Here is a 22,181-nt window from a genome sequence, read left to right on the forward strand (position 1 = left end):
TGTTAGTGATGTCTGGTGAGGACCTGCCTTAAAACAGGCCTACAAGCCCTCAGTCCAGCCTCTCTCAGCCTATTGCAGACAGTCTGATCACTGATGGAGGGATTGTGCGTTCCTGGTGTAACTCAGGCAGTTGTTGTTGCCATCCTGTACCTGTCCCGCAGATGTGATGTTCGGATGTACTGATACTGTACAGGTGTTGTTACACGTGGTCTGCCACTGCGAGGACAATCAGCAGTCAGTCCTGTCTCCCTGTAGCGCTGTCTTATGCGTCTCACAGTACAGACATTGCAATTTATTGCCCTGGCCACATCTGCAGTCCTCATGCCTCCTTGCAGCATGCCTAAGGCACGTTCATGCAGATGAGCAGGGACCCTGGGCATCTTTCTTTTGGTGTTATTCAGAGTCAGTAGAAAGGCTTCTTAAGTGTCCTAAGTTTTCATAACTGTGACCTTAATTGCCTATCATCTGTAAGCTGTTAGTGTCTTAACGACCGTTCCACAGGTGCATGTTCATCAATTGTTTATGGTTCATTGAACAAGTATGGGAAACGGTGTTTAAACCCTTTACAATGAAGATCTGAAGTTATTTGGATCTTTGGAAGACATGTCCTGAAAAAGGAACGTTTGTTTTTTTGCTGAGTTTATATTTATATATATTATATTATTTAATCCATGGATTATATTTTAAATACTCTTAAAATTGCGGTAAATATGTACATTTCCATGTTAATAAAAAAAAAAAATCAAAACAAGCTGTTGAGTTACTTACTAGTCTGCTCCTCAGCAGCTGCTCCACTTCCATGAGTGCATAGGTGTTTCCTTGGATTGTTTTGCCAGCTATTTGCTATGAGGAGGAACTGCAGCATAAATTATAACAGCACAAAGTAAATGGACCGTTCTGGGGCTCTCAAATGTGCATTCAGTCAGAACTTCTAGGTCTGTTCTAGACTCCCTCCCCACTGAGTCTCTCACGCCAGACGGCTTACTTCTGCACGTGAGACTAGATCTGCCCTATCAGGTACAGATGGCGCAAAAGCACTTTTTAAATAAATAATCAAACCAGTACAGGAGCCTGGGACCTGATAAACCAGACAACTACATCCAACAAGAGTCGAAGGACAGAGGGAGACACTAGCTAGAACCTTCTCATAGCGGATCTGGAAGGACAACACTTTTTTTAGCTCCAATTTTAAGTCTTTCTAAACTATCTGACTAACTCTGAAATATGAAGAAATTTCAGAATGAAGGTTATCTGGCTAGTGCATCTTGCTTTGTGACATGATATTAGCTAGCTATCCCCAGTTAGATCATGTTTTCCTTTATTGCATCTGCATGCTTATTTCGTTCTCCCTAATTTAAACAAACAATTGCTTTTAAGGTTAGCAGTATGATTAAGGTTAGGTTTAAAATCACATTTTCAGAAAAGAAACTGTAGAGCACAGGTGTCAAACTCATTCCACGGGGGGCCGAGTGTCTGCGGGTTTTCGCTCCTCCCTTGTACTTGATTGATGAATTAACATCACTAATTAGTTAGGAACTCCCCACACCTGGTTGTCTAGGGCTTTATTGAAAGGAAAAACCAAAAACCTGCAGACACTAGGCCCTCCGTGGAATGAGTTTGACACCCCTGCTGTAGAGGTTGTCCCATGTGGCTCAGTTGGTAGAGCATGGTGTTTTAAATGCCAGCATTGTGGGTTCGAAACTCATGGGGGACTAGTGTGAAAATGTATGCACTGTAAATCACTCTGGATGAGAGCGTCTGCTAAATGACTGAAAGATTTAATTTTTTACTGTTGAAATAGGCGGGCTTTATGACTTAGCATTGGTAACTAGTGACGACCGTTCTCCCTGGTGCACTCGTTCTTGAGCTGGCTGCTTGTTCTGAATAGTATAATCTAATCTGTTCAAAACAGTGGCAGCAGTGGTCATTTCATTTTTGACATGGTGGAAGTGAAATAAGTGTATTTATGCTGTTGTTCAAATGCACAGATAATTTATATATCTTCTCAAAGAAACTACCGGTATTTTGAAAACTATGCAGTGGTGTAAAGTACACCACATGACCAAAAAGTAGACACCTGCTCATCGAACATCTCATTCCAAAATCATAGGCATTAATATGGAGTTGGTATCCCTTTGCTGCTATAACAGCCTCCACTCTTCTGTGAAGGCTTTCCACTGAGGACAGACACATTTTACGCGCTAGGCGATTCAGCACTTGCCAGTCACCTTCTGTGAGCTCATGTGGCCTACCACTTCGCGGCTGAGGTGTTGTTGCTCCAAGACATTTCCACTTCACAATAACAGCACTTACAGTTGACTGGGGCAGCTGTAGCAGGGCAGAAATTTGACGAACTGACTTGTTGGAAAGGTGGCATCTTATGACGGTGCCACATTGAAAGTCACTGAGCTCTTCAGTAAGGCCATTCTACTGCCAATGTTTGTCTATGGAGATTGCATGGAGGTGTACTCGATTTTATACACCTGTCAGTAACGAGTGTGGCTGAAATAGCCAAATCCACTAATTTGAAGGGGTGTCTACATACTTTTGTGTGTATATATAGTGTACTGACAGTGCCTTCAGAAAGTATTCACACCCCTTGACTTTTCCACATTTTGTTGTGTTACTGCCTGAATTTCAAATGGATTAAAATTCAGATTGTTTGTCACTTGCCTACACACATTGCCCCATAATGTCAAAAGGGAATTGTTTTTTGAAATTTGTACAAATTGATTAAAAATTAAAAGCTGAAATGTCTTGAGTCAATAACTATTCAACCCCTTTGTTATGGCAAGCCTAAATAAGTTCAGGAGTGAAAATGTGCTTAAAAGTCACAATAAGTTGCATGGACTCGATGTGCAATAATAGTGTTTAACATGATTTTTGAATGACTACCTCATCTCTGTACCCCACGCATACAATTATCTGTAAAGTCCCTCAATTGAGAAGTGAATTTCAAACAAATATTCAACCAAAAAGACCAGGGAGGTTTTCCAATGCCTCACAAAGAAGGGCGCCTATTGGTAGATGGTGAAAAAAAGCAGACATTGAATATCGCTTTGAGCATGGTGAAGTTATTAATTACACTTTGGATGGCGTATCAATACACCCAGTCACTACAAAGATACAGGCGTCCTTCCTAACTCAGTTGCCAGAGAGGAAGGAAATCTCTCAGGGATTTCACCATTAAGCCAATGGTGACTTAAAACAGTTAGAGTTTAATGGCTGTGATAGTAGAAAACTGAGGACTGATCAACAACATTGTAGGTACTCCACAATACTAACCTAATTGACAGAGTGAAAAGATGGAAGCCTGTACAGAATACAAATATTTCAAAACATGCATCCTGTTTTCAACAACGCACTAAAAGTAATACTGCAAAAAAATGTCCTGAATTCAAAAGGTGTTATGTTTGGGACAAATCCAATACAACACATTACTGAGTATCACTCTTCATATTTTTAAGGATATTGGTGGCTGCATCATGTTATGGGTATGCTTGCAATAGTTAAGGACTGGGGAGCGTTTCAGGATACGAAAATAAACCGAATGGAGCACAGGTAAAATCCTAGAGCAAAACCCGGTACAGTCTGCATTCCAGAAGACATTGGGAAATTAATTCCCCTTTCAGCAGGAAAGTAACCTAAAGTTAAGGCCAAATCTACACTGGAGATGCTTACGAACAAGACTGAATGTTCCTGAGTGGCCGAGTTAACATTTTTTACTTAAATGTACTTGAAAACCCATGGCAAGACCTGAAAATGGTTGTCTAGCAATGATCAACAATCAATTTGACAGAGCTTGAAGACTTTTGAAACTAATAAAAGGGCAAATGTTGCACAATCCGGGTGTGGAAAGCGTTTAGACTTACCCAGAAAGACTCACAGCTGTAATCGCTGCCAAAAGTGATTCTACAAAGTATTGACTCGGGGTGTTAATACTTATGTAAATCAAATATTTATGTTTTTCATTTTAAATACATTTGCAAGAATTTCTAAAAACATGTTTAAACGTTGTCATTACAGGGTACTGTGTGTAGATGGGTGAGAAAAATAAATCGATTTAATCAATTTTGAATTCAGGCTGTAACACAACAAAATGTGGAATAAGTCAAGGGTTATGAATACTTCTTAAGGCACTGTAAGTACAAAAACTTTGAAGTACTACTTAGTTGTTTTGTTAGTTGTAACTGTACTTTACTTTTTATGTTTTACTACTTTTACATTTACTCCACTACATTCCTAAAGAAAATATGTACCTTTTACTCCCATTAATTTTCCCTGACACCCAAAAGTACTCGTTCCATTTTGAATGCTCAGGCAGGATAGCAATATGGTCCAATTCACATACCTATCAATATGACTGAGTCTGTAAGACCAACCTGTTAGAAGCAGACCACCATAGTCCCTATGCCCAAGAATACGAAGGTAACATGCCTAAATGACTACCGACCTGTAGCACTAACGTCTGTAGCCATGAAGTGCTTTGAAAGGCTGGTCATGGCTCACATCAACACCATTATCCCAGAAACCCTAGGCCCACTCCAATTTGCATACCGCCCCAACAGATCCACATATGATGCAATCTCTATTGCACTGCCCTTTCACACCTGAACAAAAGTAACACCTACGTGAGAATGCTATTCATTGACTACAGCTCAGCGTTCAACACCATAGTGCCCTCAAAGCTCATCATCACTAAGCTAAGGACCCTGGGACTAAACACCTCCCTCTGCAACTGGATCCTGGACTTCCTGACGGGCCAACCCCCAGGTGGTAAGGGTAGGTAACAACACATCTGCCACGCTGATCCTCAACAGGGGGGCCCCTCAGGGGTACATGCTCAGTCCCCTCCTGTACTCCCTGTTCACTCATGACTGCATGGCCAGGCACGACTCTGTCATGACGTGGCCCTTTTCGGGTGTAGATCGTGGCTTCCCCCTCTGTCACTCTCTTCTACACCCAGGTTCTGTTATCTCAGGTCATAAATTCCTGGTGGAGACTCTCTCCTCCTTTTCATGCAGAGAGAGAGACCAAAGTGAACAAAGGATTCACGTGGTCGAACTCCTAAATCCCCAAAATGGGAAAACTTAAACTATATGTCCACTACTGAGAATGTGGGAATGGTGGACACTTAAGGGACAGTTATGTTGAGTGTGTTTCATTTGGTGACCTCATGAAGGACAGGAAACACATATAACTACAGTGGGGGGGAAAAGTATTTAGTCAGCCACCAATTGTGCAAGTTCTCCCACTTAAAAAGATGAGAGAGGCCTGTTATTTTCATCATAGGTACACTTCAACTATGACAGACAAAATGAGAAGAAAAAAATCTAGAAAATCACATTGTAGGATTTTTTATGAATTTATTTGCAAATTATGGTGGAAAATAAGTATTTGGTCAATAACAAAAGTTTCTCAATACTTTGTTATATACCCTTTGTTGGCAATGACAGAGGTCAAACGTTTTCTGTAAGTCTTCACAAGGTTTTCACACACTGTTGCTGGTATTTTGGCCCATTCCTCCATGCAGATCTCCTCTAGAGCAGTGATGTTTTGGGGCTGTTGCTGGGCAACACGGACTTTCAACTCCCTCCAAAGATTTTCTATGGGGTTGAGATCTAGAGACTGGCTAGGCCACTCCAGGACCTTGAAATGCTTCTTACGAAGCCACTCCTTCGTTGCCCGGGCGGTGTGTTTGGGATCATTGTCATGCTGAAAGACCCAGCCACGTTTCATCTTCAATGCCCTTGCTGATGGAAGGAGGTTTTCACTCAAAATCTCACGATACATGGCCCCATTCATTCTTTCCTTTACACGGTCCCTTAGTCGTCCTGGTCCCTTTGCAGAAAAACAGCCCCAAAGCATGATGTTTCCACCCCCATGCTTCACAGTAGGTATGGTGTTCTTTGGATGCAACTCAGCATTCTTTGTTCTCCAAACACGACGAGTTGAGTTTTTACCAAAAAGTTATATTTTGGTTTCATCTGACCATATGACATTCTCCCAATCTTCTTCTGGATCATCCAAATGCTCTCTAGCAAACTTCAGACGGGCCTGGACATGTACTGGCTTAAGCAGGGGGACACGTCTGGCACTGCAGGATTTGAGTCCCTGGCGGTGTAGTGTGTTACTGATGGTAGGCTTTGTTACTTTGGTCCCGGCTCTCTGCAGGTCATTCACTAAGTCCCCTCGTGTGGTTCTGGGATTTTTTTGTGATCATTTTGACCCCACGGGGTGAGATCTTGCGTGGAGCCCCAGATCGAGGGAGATTATCAGTGGTCTTGTATGTCTTCCATTTCCTAATAATTGCTCCCACAGTTGATTTCTTCAAACCAAGCTGCTTACCTATTGCAGATTCAGTCTTCCCAGCCTGGTGCAGGTCTACAATTTTGTTTCTGGTGTCCTTTGACAGCTCTTTGGTCTTGGTCATAGTGGAGTTTGGAGTGTGACTGTTTGAGGTTGTGGACAGGTGTCTTTTATACTGATAACAAGTTCAAACAGGTGCCATTAATACAGGTAACGAGTGGAGGACAGAGGAGCCTCTTAAAGAAGAAGTTACAGGTCTGTGAGAGCCAGAAATCTTGCTTGTTTGTAGGTGACCAAATACTTATTTTCCACCATAATTTGCAAATAAATTCATTAAAAATCCTACAATGTGATTTTCAGGATTTTTTTTCTCATTTTGTCTGTCATAGTTGAAGTGTACCTATGATGAAAATTACAGGCCTCTCTCATCTTTTTAAGTGGGAGAACTTGCACAATTGGTGGCTGACTAAATACTTTTTTGCCCCACTGTATATCTCTGAATGTGTACATTTCTCAATTATGGTGTTTGCATCTAATTCTTGTATAAAATGAATGAGTAAAGATGAAACTATTTGTGAAATTATGTAATGTGATGTTAAACCTTTAATGTGAGAGAATTGTAATTCCCTTTAAAGTTAACTAAGTCATTGGCCCGCCCCCGTGAGCACAGACATGATCTGACGTCATGGAACCGCCCTTTCCTATTGTTAAGAATAAAAACCCCACCTGAGGATATCCTCTTCAGCACGCATACCTCGGTGTAAGCTGGGGTGGCACAGGTTTGAGTACCAAGACTAAGCAAACCCACAGCATGAGCTGTGATTGTGAATAGTTATTGAATTCCTAACCATACCACATGGAGCATTGGCTACACGGCTGGAAATGGTTCAACTCTGAGACTATCGATCCCGACAGAATACGAGCAAATCTTAGATACTAATTACTAGTCTGCAGCTAGATATGGTGGAAACCTGGGACGAGAATAACGACAATTGCCGAAACATCTATCTATGACAACATTTCTGAATGGTACTCTGAAGTATCCATTCTAACCAACTACTTTGATCTTCAGGGAAACAGAAAGAGAGCGAGACGGATGAACTTTCCAGCAGACGAACCGGATTCCAACAGAGAAATTCACAACGACACATGGGCGTAAATATATATTGATTGCAATTATTCCCGAATGAGTGAGCGTTCATGTGCAAAGGATTTGCATTTCAATTAATATAATTATCAACTGTGTGTAGTGATCCCTTTTTCCTTTCCTGCTCTCTCTGTCCACACCCACTTCCCTTTGTCCACCAAGCCGTCATATCGGCTTAGCCCACAAGGGAATTTCCCCTATCCTTGTTAGTAACCAATATCTACTGTTTATTTGTTTGTGCATTTCTGTGATTATTTAGTTAGTTAGTAAATAAATGATTAAGCCAATTGGTGTATGGATGATTTATAGTAAAAGCTGGGTTCGTGCAGATAACCAACAATTGACAACGTTTGGAATGAGACTGACGTGAGGTAAAGAATAATTCATTAATAGAAGAATTATTGATCAGATAGTTTTATTCTGAAAAATATAACTTTGTAATCTGAAGATTTTCTGTGGTGCCCCGACTTCCTAGTTAATAAAATGTACATGATTAGTTGAATCACGTAATAATAATTACAGAGAATTGATTTGATAAAATAAGTCTTCACCTTTAATGATGGATAAGATACGACAACTCCAACACCATCATTAAGTTTGCTGACGACACAACAGTGGTAGGCCTGATCACAGACAACGATGAGACAGCCTTTAGGGAGAAGGTCAGAGACCTGGCAGTGTGGTGCCAGGATAACAACCTCTCCATCCAAACACACCAAGACAGTCGTGAAGAGGGCACAACAAAGCCTATTCCCCCTCAGGATACTGAAAAGATTTGGCATGGGTCCTCAGATCCTCAAAACGTTCTACAGCTGCACCTTTGAGAACATCCTGACTGGTTGCATCACTGTCTGGTATGGCAACTGCTTGGCCTCCGACCACAAGGTACTACAGAGGGTAGAGCGTACGGCACAGTACATCACTGGGGCCAAGCTTCCTGCCGTCCAAGACCTCTATACCAGGCGGTGTCAGAGGAAGGCCCTAAAAATTGTTACGACTCCAGCCACCCTAGTCATAGACTGTTGTCTCTGCTACCGCACAGCAAGCGGTACCAGGGCACCAAGTCTAGGTCCAAAAGGCTTCTTAACAGCTTCTACACCCAAGCCATAAGACTCCTGGACAGATAATCAAATGGCTACCCAGACTATTTGCATGTGACAATTTGATTTAACACATTGTCATCCCTACTGCCTCTGATCTGGCGGACTCACTAAACACAAATACTGCGTTTGCAAATTATTTATGAATATTGGAGTGTTCGCGTCTGTCCGTAAAAAAATATATACACGTATATTTTAAAAAATTGCGGCCTCTGGTTTGCTTAATATAAGGAATTTGAAGTATAGCATTTACTTTTACTCAAGTATTACAACTGAGTGCTTTTTCCACCACTGTACTTAAGTACATTTAAAACCAGATGCTATTAGACTTTTACTCAAGTAGTATTTTACTGGGTGACTTTTACTTGAGTCCTTTTCTATTAAGATGTCTTTCCTTTTACTCAAGTATGACAACTGAGTACTTTTTCCACCACTGAAACTATGGCATCATACTTTTGTCATGAGCTTCATTGACCAGCAGCATACCACCCTGCATACCACTGCTGGCTTGCTTCTGAAGCTAAGCAGGGTTGGTCCTGGTCAGTCCCTGGATGGGAGACCAGATGCTGCTGGAAGTGGTGTTGGAGGGCCAGTAAGAGGCACTCTTTCCTCTAGTCTAAAAAATATCCCAATGCCCCAGGTCTGTTACCGACCTGTTTGGTATATCGGTGGTCGGTCCAAACTTCTGATAAAGAATGCATTGTTTGCGTCGCCGAGCTGCTTATTGAAATTACCATCAATAAAATGCAATTATGCCTACCAATACCATAACCCCACCATGGGGCACAATGTTGACATCAGCAAACTGCTCTCCCATAAACACTATCTGCCCGGTACAGTTGAAACCGGGATTAATCTGTGAAGAGTACACTCCTCCAGCGTGCCAGTGGCCATCGAAGGTGAACATTTGCCCACTGAAGTTGGTTACAACGCCGAACTGCAGTCAGGTCAAGTCCCTGGTGAGGACGACGAGCACACAGATGAGCTTCCCTGAGATGGTTTCTGAAATGTTGTACAGAAATCCAGGTTTGCAAGCCCCTAGTTTCATCAGCTGTCCAGATGGCTGGTCTCAGACCATCCCACAGGTGAAGATGCCGGATTTGAAGGTCCTGGGCAGGCGTGGTTGCATGTGGTCTGCGGTTGTGAGGCGGGTTGGACGTACTGCCAAATTCTCTAAAATGACATTGCCGCTTATGGTAGAGAAATTAACATTAAATTCCCTGGAAACAGCTCTGGTGGAGATTCCTGCAGTCAGCATGCCAATTGCATGCACCCTCAAAATTTGAGGCATTGTGTTGTGTGACAAAAGTGCACATTTTAGAGTGGCCTTTTATTGTCCCCAGCACAATGTGCACCTGTGTAATGATCATGCTGTTTAATCAGTTTTTTGATATGCCACACCTGTAGGGTGGATGGATTATCTTGGCAAATGAGAAATGCTCCCTAACAGGGATGTAAACAAAATTTGAGAGAAATACATTTTGCGCGTATGGAACATTTCTGGGATATTTTATTTCAGCTCATGAAACATGGGATCAACACTTTACATGTTGCATTTATATATATTTTTCAGTATATACACTACCGTTCAAAAGTTTGGGGTCACTTAGAAATGTCCTTGTTTTTGAAAGAAAAGCTAATTTTTTGTCCATTAAAATAACATCAAATTGATCAAAAATACAGTGTAGACATTGTTAATGTTGTAAATTACATTTGTAGCTGGAACGGCTGATTTTTTATGGAATCTCTACATAGGTGTACAAAGGCCCATTATCAGCAACTGTCACTCCTGTGTTCCAATGGCACGTTGTGTTAGCTAATCCAAGTTTATAAATTTAAAGGGCTAATTGATCATTAGAAAACCCTTTTGCAATTATGTTAGCAAGGTCGGTGGTAAACACAGGCTTAGGAGATCTTATATAATTTATTATATGCCATAATATCAGTCAGTTAACCTGACCTTTATGAATTATTAAGCCTTATCTGCTTTGTGCTTTTTTAAACCCTTTTGCAATTATGTTAGTTTGAGAAACAGACGACTCACAAGTCCTCAACTGGCAGCTTCATTAAATAGTACCGGCAAAACATCAGTCTCAATGTTAACAGTGAAGAGGCAACTCCGGGATGCTGGCCTTCTCGGCAGAGTTGCAAAGAAAAAGCCATATCTCAGACTGGTCAATAAAAAGAATAGATTAAGATGGGAAAAAGAACACACACACTGGACAGAGGAACTCTGCCTAGAAGGCCAGCCTCCCGGAGTCGCCTCTTCACTGTTGCTTTGTACGCCTATGTAGATATTCCATTAAAAAAATCTGCCGTTTCCAGCTACAAATGTCATTTACAACATGAACAATGTCTACACTGTATTTCTGATCCATTTGATGTTATTTTAAAATGGACAACATTTTTTTGCTTTTTTCAAAAACAAGGACATTTCTAAGTGACCCCAAACTTGTGTGTGTATATACACACACACACACACACACACACACACACACACACACACACACAGTCTATCAAACATTAGGAACACCTTCCTAATATTGAGTTACACCCCCCCTTTGCCCTCAGAACAGTCTCAAGTCATCGGGGCATGGACTCTACAAGGTGTCAAGCGTTCCACAAGGATACTGCCCAATGTTGACTTCAATGCTTCCCACAGTTGTGTCGAGTTGGCTGGATGTCCTTTGGGTGTTGGATCATTCTTGATACACACCAGAAACTGTTTAGCGTGAAAAACCGTTGCAGTTCTTGACACAAACTGGTGCGCCTGGCACCTACTAATATACCCTGTTCAAAGGCACTTAAATCTTCTGTGTTGCCCATTCACCCTCTGATTGGCACACACCTAATCCAAGTCTCAATTGTCTCAAGACTTAGAAATCCTTCTTTAACCCGTCTCCTCTACACTGATTGAAGTGGATTTAGCAAGTGACCTCAATTAAGGGATCATAGCTTTCACCTGGATTCAGCAGATTAGTCAGTCATGGAAAGAGCAAGTGTTCTTAATGTTTTGTATACTCAGTGTATATTTATACTCCGGACTCCGACATTGCTCGTCCTAATATTTCTTAATTCCATTCGTTTACTTTTTAGATTTGTGTGAATTGTTAAATATTACTGCACTGTTGGAGCTATGAACACAAGCATTTCACTACACCTGCAATAACATTTTTTTTTTTTTTTTTTTTTTACACCTGTCAGCAACAGGTGTGGTTGAAATCCACTAATTTGAAAGGGTGTCCACATACTTTTGTATATATAGTGTATTTAAAGACAAAACATAGCCTAAATACCACACCCTAATAGGTTAACTGCAATTATGTAATCCTGAGATACTATGCCTTCTGCTGACATTTGAAAAACATTCCCCAAAAAAATATTTTTTGATTTTGATCAATAAAACTTTCAGATTCTGTAACATCCATAAGTTGTTACAATCTTTTGAAAATTAGTTTTTTGTGATCGAAATGGCAATCCATGTTTTGACCTCACTCAGACTTTTGCTAATATGTTCAATTCCCTGTAACATCCAGAAGAGAGGGTGTGTAACATCCAGAAGAGAGGGTGTGTAACATCCAGAACAGAGGGTGTGTAACATCCAGAAGAGAGGGTGTGTAACATCCAGAAGAGAGGGTGTGTAACATCCAGAAGAGAGGGTGTGTAACATCCAGAACAGAGGGTGTGTAACATCCAGAACAGAGGGTGTGTAACATCCAGAACAGAGGGTGTGTAACATCCAGAAGAGAGGGTGTGTAACATCCAGAACAGAGGGTGTGTAACATCCAGAAGAGAGGGTGTGTAACATCCAGAAGAGAGGGTGTGTAACATCCAGAAGAGAGGGTGTGTAACATCCAGAAGAGAGGGTGTGTAACATCCAGAACAGAGGGTGTGTAACATCCAGAAGAGAGGGTGTGTAACATCCAGAAGAGAGGGTGTGTAACATCCAGAAGAGAGGGTGTGTAACATCCAGAACAGAGGGTGTGTAACATCCAGAACAGAGGGTGTGTAACATCCAGAACAGAGGGTGTGTAACATCCAGAACAGAGGGTGTGTAACATCCAGAACAGAGGGTGTGTAACATCCAGAACAGAGGGTGTGTAACATCCAGAACAGAGGGTGTGTAACATCCAGAAGAGAGGGTGTGTAACATCCAGAAGAGAGGGTGTGTAACATCCAGAAGAGAGGGTGTGTAACATCCAGAACAGAGGGTGTGTAACATCCAGAACACTTCTTATTTGCGTTATTTGTCCAACATGTCAATATTTACAAGTCTGCTTTTAGGGGGTAAACACTTCCCCCAAGGGGTACTATAGACACACATCAAAAGTTTCATTTACATTTTGTTTGTCCATTCTGTGAGACATATAAATTGTGATTTTGCGTGCAAATAATGCTGGAATTGCCAAATAACTACTAGGTTCTGAAAAACTTATTACAGTATATACATTTGTGCCATGCTCAGAAGGGTTATGAAACATCAGCGTTTTACAATGGAAAGGTCCTCCTACAAGTGAGAGTACAATTTTGCCCCAAGCAGCACTGTCATGTTTATCCCTCTGGGTTCATTCTCATCCTCAGTTCTTACAAGTGAAGCATTTACCACAAAGTCAGCAACGTGGTTTCTCTCCTGTGTGATGTCTTCGCTGGTGCCATTTTAGATGACTTGCTGATCTGAAGCATTCTACACACATGGGGCACTTATATGGTCTCTCATCTGTGTGAGTCCTCATATGAACAGTCAGGTTTCTCATTCGGCTGAAGCATTTGCCACATTCTTTGCACTGATATGGTTTCTCCCCAGTGTGAGTTCTCATATGCTCAGTCAGGTGTCCCATCCGGCTGAAGCATTTGCCACATACATTGCAGCAATATGGTTTCTCCCCAGTGTGAATTCTCTGATGAGTTTTTAAAATGCTAATTTTCAGAAAGCATTTCCTGCAGACAGGACACCTGTGTGGTCTCTCCCCTGAGTGAGCCGCCCTCAATGGAACTTTCAACTCACTGGCTTCCCTGGTCTTAATAGAGCTTTGTACTTTCTTTGTCCATGTTGTCTTTGATTTGAGTGGCTGTAACCCTGACATTAGCCCTATACTTTCACTGTTCCCAATATGAGCTGCAGAACAGTCAGAATTTACTGGAGAGAGGGGCTGTAATTCATTGTTTGCTTCAGATTCTCCATAGCCCTCTCCATCCGGTTCCGTTTTGATCTCTTCACTTGTTTTGGTAGGTAGAGCGTCCCTCTCTCTGTTCTCCACAGTTTGGGTTTGGAGATGATGTGAGGGCTGGGGAGGAGAGGGAGGAGAGAATATGACCTCTTTGATATCAGACTCCAGCCCCTGAAGCTGCTCTTCCTCCTGACTGGTCCCAAACTCCTCCTGTTCCTCTTTAATCGGAGTGGGCTCTGGGTCCTCCTGGCCCAGACTGGGGTTCCACTCCTGCTCACAGTGCTGCTGCTCAGTGGGAACCTCCTCTTCAGGGACAGGGAGAATGAGCTGCTGGGGGTCTGAGAGGATTGGATAAAAAATTAGTCAATCAGTTGATTGGCAGGCCTGGCTGGTTCAATCACATTGATTGAGCTAGCTTGCAGCGGTCTTCATTCACTATGAACTATCCATTCATAGACACTAACTGCTTCAGCGCCTATTGACGACAGTATGTTCTGATCTGACCAGGGGAGTTTTGCTAAGAGCCCCGATGCTTGCTCTAAACATTAATACGCATCGCTTTCGGTACGATTTTGGAAACACGAGAAACATCTTTCATATCAGCAAACAATAAGGTTCAATTACACACCTTTTATCGGGTTAGGTTCCCACAAGGCCATATGATATGTCCATGTTACAGCACTTGTTTACGGAAAACAGACAGAAGACAGAATAGACTACCTGTGCTATTAGCTGTCTGTGAACACCTGTATTAATGGAAGACGGACGCCATAAACATGTTGTCACTGAAAATATCTGCTGCAACTGTTAAAACCGGGTAAAACAGTGTATGTGTGTATTTTTCAGGTAAATTATTTTGTGATATTAAAATAAGGAGATTTATGTTTATAGAACCGTGCCGCAATTGAGAATCGATTCATATTTACATGGAGTATTTGGCTGTTTTGGCTTCGAGTGCCAATTTCCCTTTACACAGAACTTGTAAATTCCTTACGGAGTAAAGTTGGGTTCCTTTAGTCCATTATTGGGCTAACTACTAACCTGCTCTCTGTAGCTTTATGTCGGGTTGGAAAACCAAATCCATCAGCCTCCGTAGACGTTCGATCTCCTCATTTGAACGGGAGATTTCTTCCTGGTACTCTCCTATGGTATTTTCCACGGCCCCAAATATCTCAACAGCCACCGCTGTTAACCGCTCGTTTAGATAAACCTGCAACAGCTGCATTTTAGACATTTTCAAGGAAACGTTTAGGCTATTTTGTTGCTAACGCGGAGCTTGTGAACGCTAGCAAGCAACAACCATTTCCCCTAGGTTCAAGATTGAAGATACTTTCCCCTTTCATCTGTAGCCTTTTATCATTTATATTTGTTCACCTCCTGCATCACTACTATTACGCTAGCGACACTAACGACGACGTCAGTTTACTATGGTAATGAGGAAACCTTCAAAATAAAACATTGCAAGGTGGATAACGTAACAAATATCACATTTTAATCAGTCGATTCATTTTTTCTTCACTTATAAGCAAATACAAGTAGGGATTTATGAATATATATATGTTTTTAAACATATTATTTTAAGACCACCATTGACAATACAATGTTCTGGCTTGTATGTTGAAAATATTGGGCTCTATAGTGATTTTTATTTTATTTGTGCCGATCTAAAAGTGGGGTTGGGCGTACTCAGTAGAGTCTCTAGAATATACAAGGAACAATAATACAAACACAACATGCAACAATTTCTAATATTTGACAGTTCACATAAGGAATTCAGTCAATTGAAATAAATTCATTAGGCCCTGGTCTATGGATTTCACATGACTGGGAATACAGATATGCATCTGTTGGTCACAGATATCTTAAAAAAAGGTAGGGGTGTGGATCAGAATACCAGTCAGTATCTGGTGTGACCACCATTTGCCTCATGCAGTGACACATCTCCTTCAAATAGAGTTGATCAGGCAAATGATTGTGGCCTGTGGAATGTTGTTCCACTCCACTTAAATTGCTGTGCAACGTTGCTGGATATTGGTGGGAACTGAAACACGCTGGGTGACATATCTGGTGAGAATGCAGGCCATGGAAAAACTGGGACATTTTCAGCTTCCAGGAATTATATACAGATCCTTGCGGCATGAGGCTGTGCATTATCATGCTGAAACATGATGTGATGGCGGCGGATGACTGGCACAACAATGTCACGTGTGGCTCAGTTAGTAGAGCATGGCACTTACAACGCCAGGGTTGTGGGTTCAACTCCCACGGGGGAACAGTACATATAATAATGTATGCACTCACTACTGTAAGTTGCTCTAGATAAGAGCATCTGCTGAATTACTAAAATGTATAGGTATCTCTGTTTATTCTAATTGCCATTAATAAAATGCAATTGTGTTCGTTGTCAGTAGCTTATGCCTACCATAACCCCGCCATCACTATGGGGCACAATGTGACATCAGCAAACCGTTCTCCCATACACACTGTCTGTAATTTGCCCAGTACAATTGAAACTGGAATTCATCCAAGAAGAGTACACTTCTCAAGTGTGCCAGTGTCAATCGAAGGTGAGCATTTGCCCACTGAAGTCAGTTACAGTGCCAAACTGCAGTCAGGCCAAGAGGATGACGAGCACGCAGATGAGCTACCCTGAGACGGTTTCTGACAGTTTGTGCAGAAATTCTTCGGTTGTGCAAATCCAGAGTTTCATCAGCTGTCCGTGTGGCTGGTCTCAGACAATCCCGCAGATGAAGAATCCGGATGTGGAGGTCCTGGGCTGCTGTGGTTACATGTGGTATGCGGATGTAAAGCCGGTTGGACGTACTGCCAAATTCTCTAAAACCATGTTGGAGGCAGCTTATGGTGGAGAAATTATCATTAAACTGCTCTGGTGGACATTCCTGCAGTCAGCATGGCAATTGAACACTCCCTCAAAACTTGAGACATATGTGGCCTTTTATTGTCTCCAGGACAAGGTGCATCTGTGTAATGATCATTCTGTTTAATCAGCTTTTTGATATAACACACCTGTCAGGTGGATGGATTGTCTTGGCAAAGGAGAAATACTCATTAACAGGGATGTAAACAATTTTGTGCACAACATTTGACACAAATAAGCTTTTTGTGCATATGGAGAATGTCTGGGATCTTTTATTTCAGCTCATGAAACATGGGACCAACATGCATTCAAGACCCCTTGACTTTTCTCCCATTTTGTTACGTTACAGCCTTATTCTAAAATTGATTTTTTTAAATTCCCTCATCAATCTATACACAATACCCCATAATGACAAAGCAAAAACAGAACGACTTTTTGCCAGTTGTGCGCCGACTCATGGGTCTCCCGGTCACAGTCGGCTGTGACACAGCCTGGGATCCAACCCAGTGCTATAGTGATGCCTCAAGCACTGCGATGCAGTGCCTTAGACCGCTGTGCCACCCGGGAGGCCCTTACTCAGTACTTGGATGGGGAGTGTTGCTGCACAACTATATTCAGGTCTCTCCAGAGATGTTCGATCGGGTTCAAGTCCGGACTCTGGCTGGGCCACTCAAGGACGTTCAGGGACCTGTCCCAAAGCCATTCCTGCGTCGTCTTGGCTGTGTGCTTAGGGTCATTGTCCTGTTGGTATGTGAACCTTCACCCCAGTCTGAGGTCCTGAGGGCTCTGGAGCAGGTTTTCATCAAGGATCTCTCTGTACTTTGCTCCATTCATCTTTCCCTCGATCCTGACTAGTCTCCCAGTCCCTGCCACTGAAAAACATTCCCACAGCATGTTGCTGCCACCACCATGCTTCTCAGTAGGGATGGTGCCAGGTTCCCTCCAGATGTTACGCTTGTTGTTCAGGTCAAAGAGTTCAATCTTGGTTTCATCAGTTCAGATAATCTTATTTCTCATGGTCTGAGAGTCCTTTAGGTGCCTTTTGGCAAACTCCAAGCGGGCTGTTATGTGCCTTTTACTGAGGAGTGGCTTCTGTCTGGCCACTCTACCATAAAGGCCTGATTGGTGGAGTGCTGCAGAGATGGTTGTCCTTCTGGAAGGTTCTCCCATCTTCTCAGACGAACTCTGGAGCTCTGTCAGAGTGACCATTGAATTCTTGGTCATCTCCCTGACCAAGGCCATTCTCCCCCGATTGCTTAGTTTGGCGCGGTGGCCAGCTCTAGGAAGAGTCTTGGTTGTTCCAAACTTCTTCCCTTTAAGAATGATGGAGGCCACTGTGTTCTTGGGGATCTAATAGACAGGTGTGTTTCTTTCTAAATCATGTCCAATCAATTGAATTTACCACAGGAGGACTCCAGACGAGTTGTAGAAACATCTCAAGGATGATCAATGGAAACAGGATGCAGCTGAGCTCAATTTCGAGTCTCATAGCAAAGGGTCTGAATACTTATGTAAATAAGGCATTTCTGTTTTTTTTAAATTATACATTTGCAAATATGTCTAAAAACCTGTTTTCACTTTGTCTTTATGGGGTATTGTATGCAGATCTATGAGGAAAACAATTTCCGAACTTTCCGAATGCACTGCATGGTGTCCTTTCATCAGGCGCTGCGTAATACAGAGTGTTTCTGGCTTTTTACTGCACCCATTCCATAGGCCACAACGCAAATCCCTGTATATGAAATACATATCTGCGTTATAGTGAAAAAACTATTATTTTTGCTGACGTAAAATTAGGGTTTAGAGTACTCCATTTAGAAAGTGCCTACAGAAATTCATAGCATACCCCTTGACCTATTCCACATTTGTTACAGATTCAATTTATTTAATTGATTTGTTTTTTCACCTATCTCCACACAATACCCAATAATGACAAAGTGAAAACATATTTGTAGAAAATTGAGCACATTTATTGGAAATGAAATACAGAATTATTTAATTTACTGTACATAAGTATTAACACCTTTTTGCTATGACACTCCAACTTGAGCTCAGGTGCGTCTAATTTCCTTTGATAATCCTTGAGATGTCACTACAATTTGATTGGAGTCCACCTGTGGCCAATTCAATTGTTTGGACATAATTTAGAATGAAGCACATCTGTCTATATAAGGTCCCACAGTTGACAGTGCATGTCAGAAGGCAGTTAAAAGACTATGAGATTATAAGGGAAAATATGTTGTGGTCTGAGGAGACAAAAATGTTACTCTTTGACCTGAATGCAAAGTGCTATGTCTGGAGAAAACCAGGCACAGCTCATTACTCGTCTAACACCATCCCTACCGTGACACATTGGTGGTGGCAGCCTCATGCTATGGCGATGCTTTTCAGTGGCAGGTGCTGGGAGACTGGTAAGGATAGAGGGAACAATGAATGGAGCCAAATACAGGCAAATCCTTGATGAGAACCTGCTTCAGAGTGCAAACAACCTTAGACTGGGGAGAAGATTTACGTTCCAACAGGACAATGACCCCAAGCATACAGCCAAAGCAACAATAGAATTGCTTCAGAACAAGGATGTGAAGGAACTTGAGTGGCCCAGCCAATGCCAAGACTTGAATCCAATTGAAAATCTGTGGAAAGACTTGAAGATTGCTTTTCACTGCCACTCCCCATCTAACTTAACAGAGCTTGAGAAAATCTGCAAGGAAGAATTGGAGAAAATCCCCAAATCCAAATGTGCAAAACTGATACAGGCATACCCAAGATGACTCAACGTTGTAATCTCCACCAAAGCAGCTTCTACAAAGTATTGACTCAGGGGTTTAAATATGTATGCAAAAATGTATATTTCTGTATTTCATTTTCAAGGAATTAGCAAAAGTTTCCTAAAACGTTTTCACTTTGTCATTATGAGGTATTGTATGTATATTTTGAATTCAGACTGTAACACAACCAAATGTGGAGTAAGTCAAGGGGTATGAATACTTTCTGAAGGCATTGTATATGTGGTGGCGCTGAATAATGCCAAGTGTTGCTGGCCTTTTACTATACCCATTCCATAGGCCATATGGCAAGTATTGTCTTATAGTGAAAGCGTTTTTGTGCCGATGTAAAAGTGAGGTTGGGAGCACTCAGTAGGGTATTTATCGTACACCTCTTTGAATTATCTAGTATCGTAGTGTTTTCTGATAATTACACATTTGTGAAATCTATCTGGTATCATACGAAAATAATACAACATTTTCTTCATAAAGACAAGTCATCTGTGCTCTAACAAATACACATAGAATGACTATCTGGGTCTAAACATCAAATTGCAAAGACAACCAAAACTCTTCCCACTGGGCACAGGCGTCAGTTCAATGTCTAGTTTTGATTTACATTTGTTTGAGTTGTGAACTATCGTGAATTCAACATGAAATCAACAAAACCATTCACCATGTCATTGGATGTAGGTGAAAAAATGGGTGAAAAAAAGACTAAATGCTCTTAGGTGATGATTTTCTGCAAATCAAATTTGTTTTCCACATTGATTGAATGTCATCGCATTGATTTTGGGGGTTGAAATGATGTGAAAACAACGTTAATTCAAATAGTTTTTTCCCAGTGGGTTCCATCTCCACTAACTAAAGAGGATTATAACATATTAAGCAATGACAGAATAATGAATGGGTACAATGATCTGTTAAAGTTACATCTGAAGGAACAAATTAGGTTAATGTGCACTGTATTTTTTGCGAGTCAGAAATTACAGTCTGTTTTATGACAGCGAAGAGGTTATGCCAAATTTCCCTAGAATGGCCATCAACTGCTGTGGTTTTAAGCATGTGATAGTGCCAGTGAACTTAAGGTCACACTGGACAGTAATTGAGAGATATGCAACATAAAGTTAGTAGTAGTAATTGCGTTACTTTACATTTTAAGATGATGGATTCCTTAAACCAGCATGAAAGAGAATTAGAGGATACATGGGGTTGTGGTGTATGTTGCAAATCAATATTAGGAAGGTGTTCCTAATGTTTGGTATTCTCAGTGGCGATTCTACAGACCCTACTGAGTAATCCCAACTGAGTAAATTATTTATACTTTTACTTTTGATACTTGAATATATTTAAAACTAAATACTTTTAGACTTTTACTCAAGTAGAATTTTACTGGGTGACTTTTACTTTTACTTGAGTCATTTTCTATGAAGGTATCTTTACTTTTACTCAAGTATGACAATTGGGTACTTTTTCCACCACTGCCAAAATGTAGCATGTTTTTTAAAGGGAACTCTTATTTTGATAAACAAAACTGCGATCGTGTGACAGCATAATATCCTGCTGCCAGGAGAACGATAATTACTAGCAAACAACGCAAACGCTTCCTCTATTTGCGTGCCTGTAAGGGAGGGAGCTGTCGCTGTCTGCTGTACTGGAGGTCCAGAACTCCAAGATTCTATAAAATGGTTATGTGTTGAGACTCGATTGTAAATATACCATACAACATCTTACAGACCCAAAATAATATCTACGCAACGGTCACAGATTGAGGAAGCATTTTGTAGACAATGAGGTTGTGGCTAGATGGATTACAGCATTTTAACTAAGCTTAACTATTTTTCTAACCTTAACCTAATTCTCCTAACCTGCAACGTTAATTCTCCTAACCTGCAACATTAATTCTCCTACCCTGCTACTCTAATTTTCCTAACCTACTACTCTAATTCTCCTAACCTGCTACGTTAATAATTCTCCATCTAGCCACAGCCGTAGAAGTCACCAGTTCCGTGAAACTATCAGTGTCACCATACCAGGACAGTGACACCAGTTTTGTTTAGGTAGGGCTACTTATGTTTTTGTACACAGTTTGTCTCAATGGACTAAACAATGTAAGTACAAAATACGTCCATTGTAGCATGAATTAATATCATTCCCCTTACAAAAAAAAGGCCGTTTTGAACCTGCAGTAAAAGTGCAGTAACTGCAGTCGACTGTGGTATCTTGGCCGCAGTAATTGCAGAATATCTGCAGTGTGCTGCAGTTGAATTGTAGTTATACTGCACTCTAAATGCAGTTACACTGCAATCTGACTGCAATCTTTTTCATAAGGGTCTGTATAATTTGTTATGTTAGGCTTACCCTTATGAAAAAAGATTGCTTCCAGAGTGCAGTATAACTGCAGTATGCTGCAAATACTGTGTCCAAAATAAAATAAAAATGTAGGCAGTAATTTTGCATTGTAACTGCAGTTCAATTACTGCATCCAAAATACCCCAGTCAACTGCAGTTACTGCACTTTTACAGCAATTTCAAAACTGCAATCTTTTTTTGTAAAGGCAGATTGTCGAGTGAAGGGGCCAAGTGATAGTCGGTGTCAGCAAGAGTCTGTTGCTTTAGCCAGGCAAGCCAAGTGACAGGGGCATTTAGAAGTAGGCTAAATCTTTTTTAACATCAACTCAAGAATATGGTACCACCTCATTTGACTGTGGTATAACAGCAATCTTACTTGAAAGTACAACAAGTCCTCCAACTTGACGTGAATTCCTGAATGGATGGTAATGTGATTGATGTCTGTTTGTTTGTCCAGTTTCT

General features: G+C 41.3%; 1 protein-coding gene across 1 annotated transcript; it reads right to left on the reverse strand.

Annotated features, from left to right (window-relative positions):
• Positions 1-12,927: 12,927 nt before the first annotated feature.
• On the reverse strand, positions 12,928-14,958 carry LOC120064823 (zinc finger protein 79-like). Its single transcript, XM_039015421.1, has 3 exons — positions 14,766-14,958; positions 13,695-14,062; positions 12,928-13,625 (listed from the first exon to the last, which is right to left on the reverse strand). The coding sequence occupies exons 1-3, from the start codon at positions 14,956-14,958 to the stop codon at positions 13,167-13,169; spliced, it is 1,020 nt and encodes a 339-aa protein (XP_038871349.1). The 3' UTR covers positions 12,928-13,166.
• Between the last annotated feature and the right edge of the window lie 7,223 nt (positions 14,959-22,181).

The sequence above is a fragment of the Salvelinus namaycush genome, chromosome 20, assembly GCF_016432855.1.
Source record: "Salvelinus namaycush isolate Seneca chromosome 20, SaNama_1.0, whole genome shotgun sequence".
Lineage (NCBI taxonomy): Eukaryota > Metazoa > Chordata > Actinopteri > Salmoniformes > Salmonidae > Salvelinus > Salvelinus namaycush.

Bases quoted from the DNA above. Each gene is read 5' to 3' on its own strand.
- LOC120064823 (XM_039015421.1), bottom strand. From the start codon at position 14,958: ATGTCTAAAATGCAGCTGTTGCAGGTTTATCTAAACGAGCGGTTAACA. The intron at 14,063-14,765 runs GTTAGTAGTTAG...CAATCCTCTCAG, and splicing joins CATAAAGCTACAGAGAGCAG to ACCCCCAGCAGCTCATTCTC. The intron at 13,626-13,694 runs GTAAATTCTGAC...TCAGGGTTACAG, and splicing joins AATTACAGCCCCTCTCTCCA to CCACTCAAATCAAAGACAAC.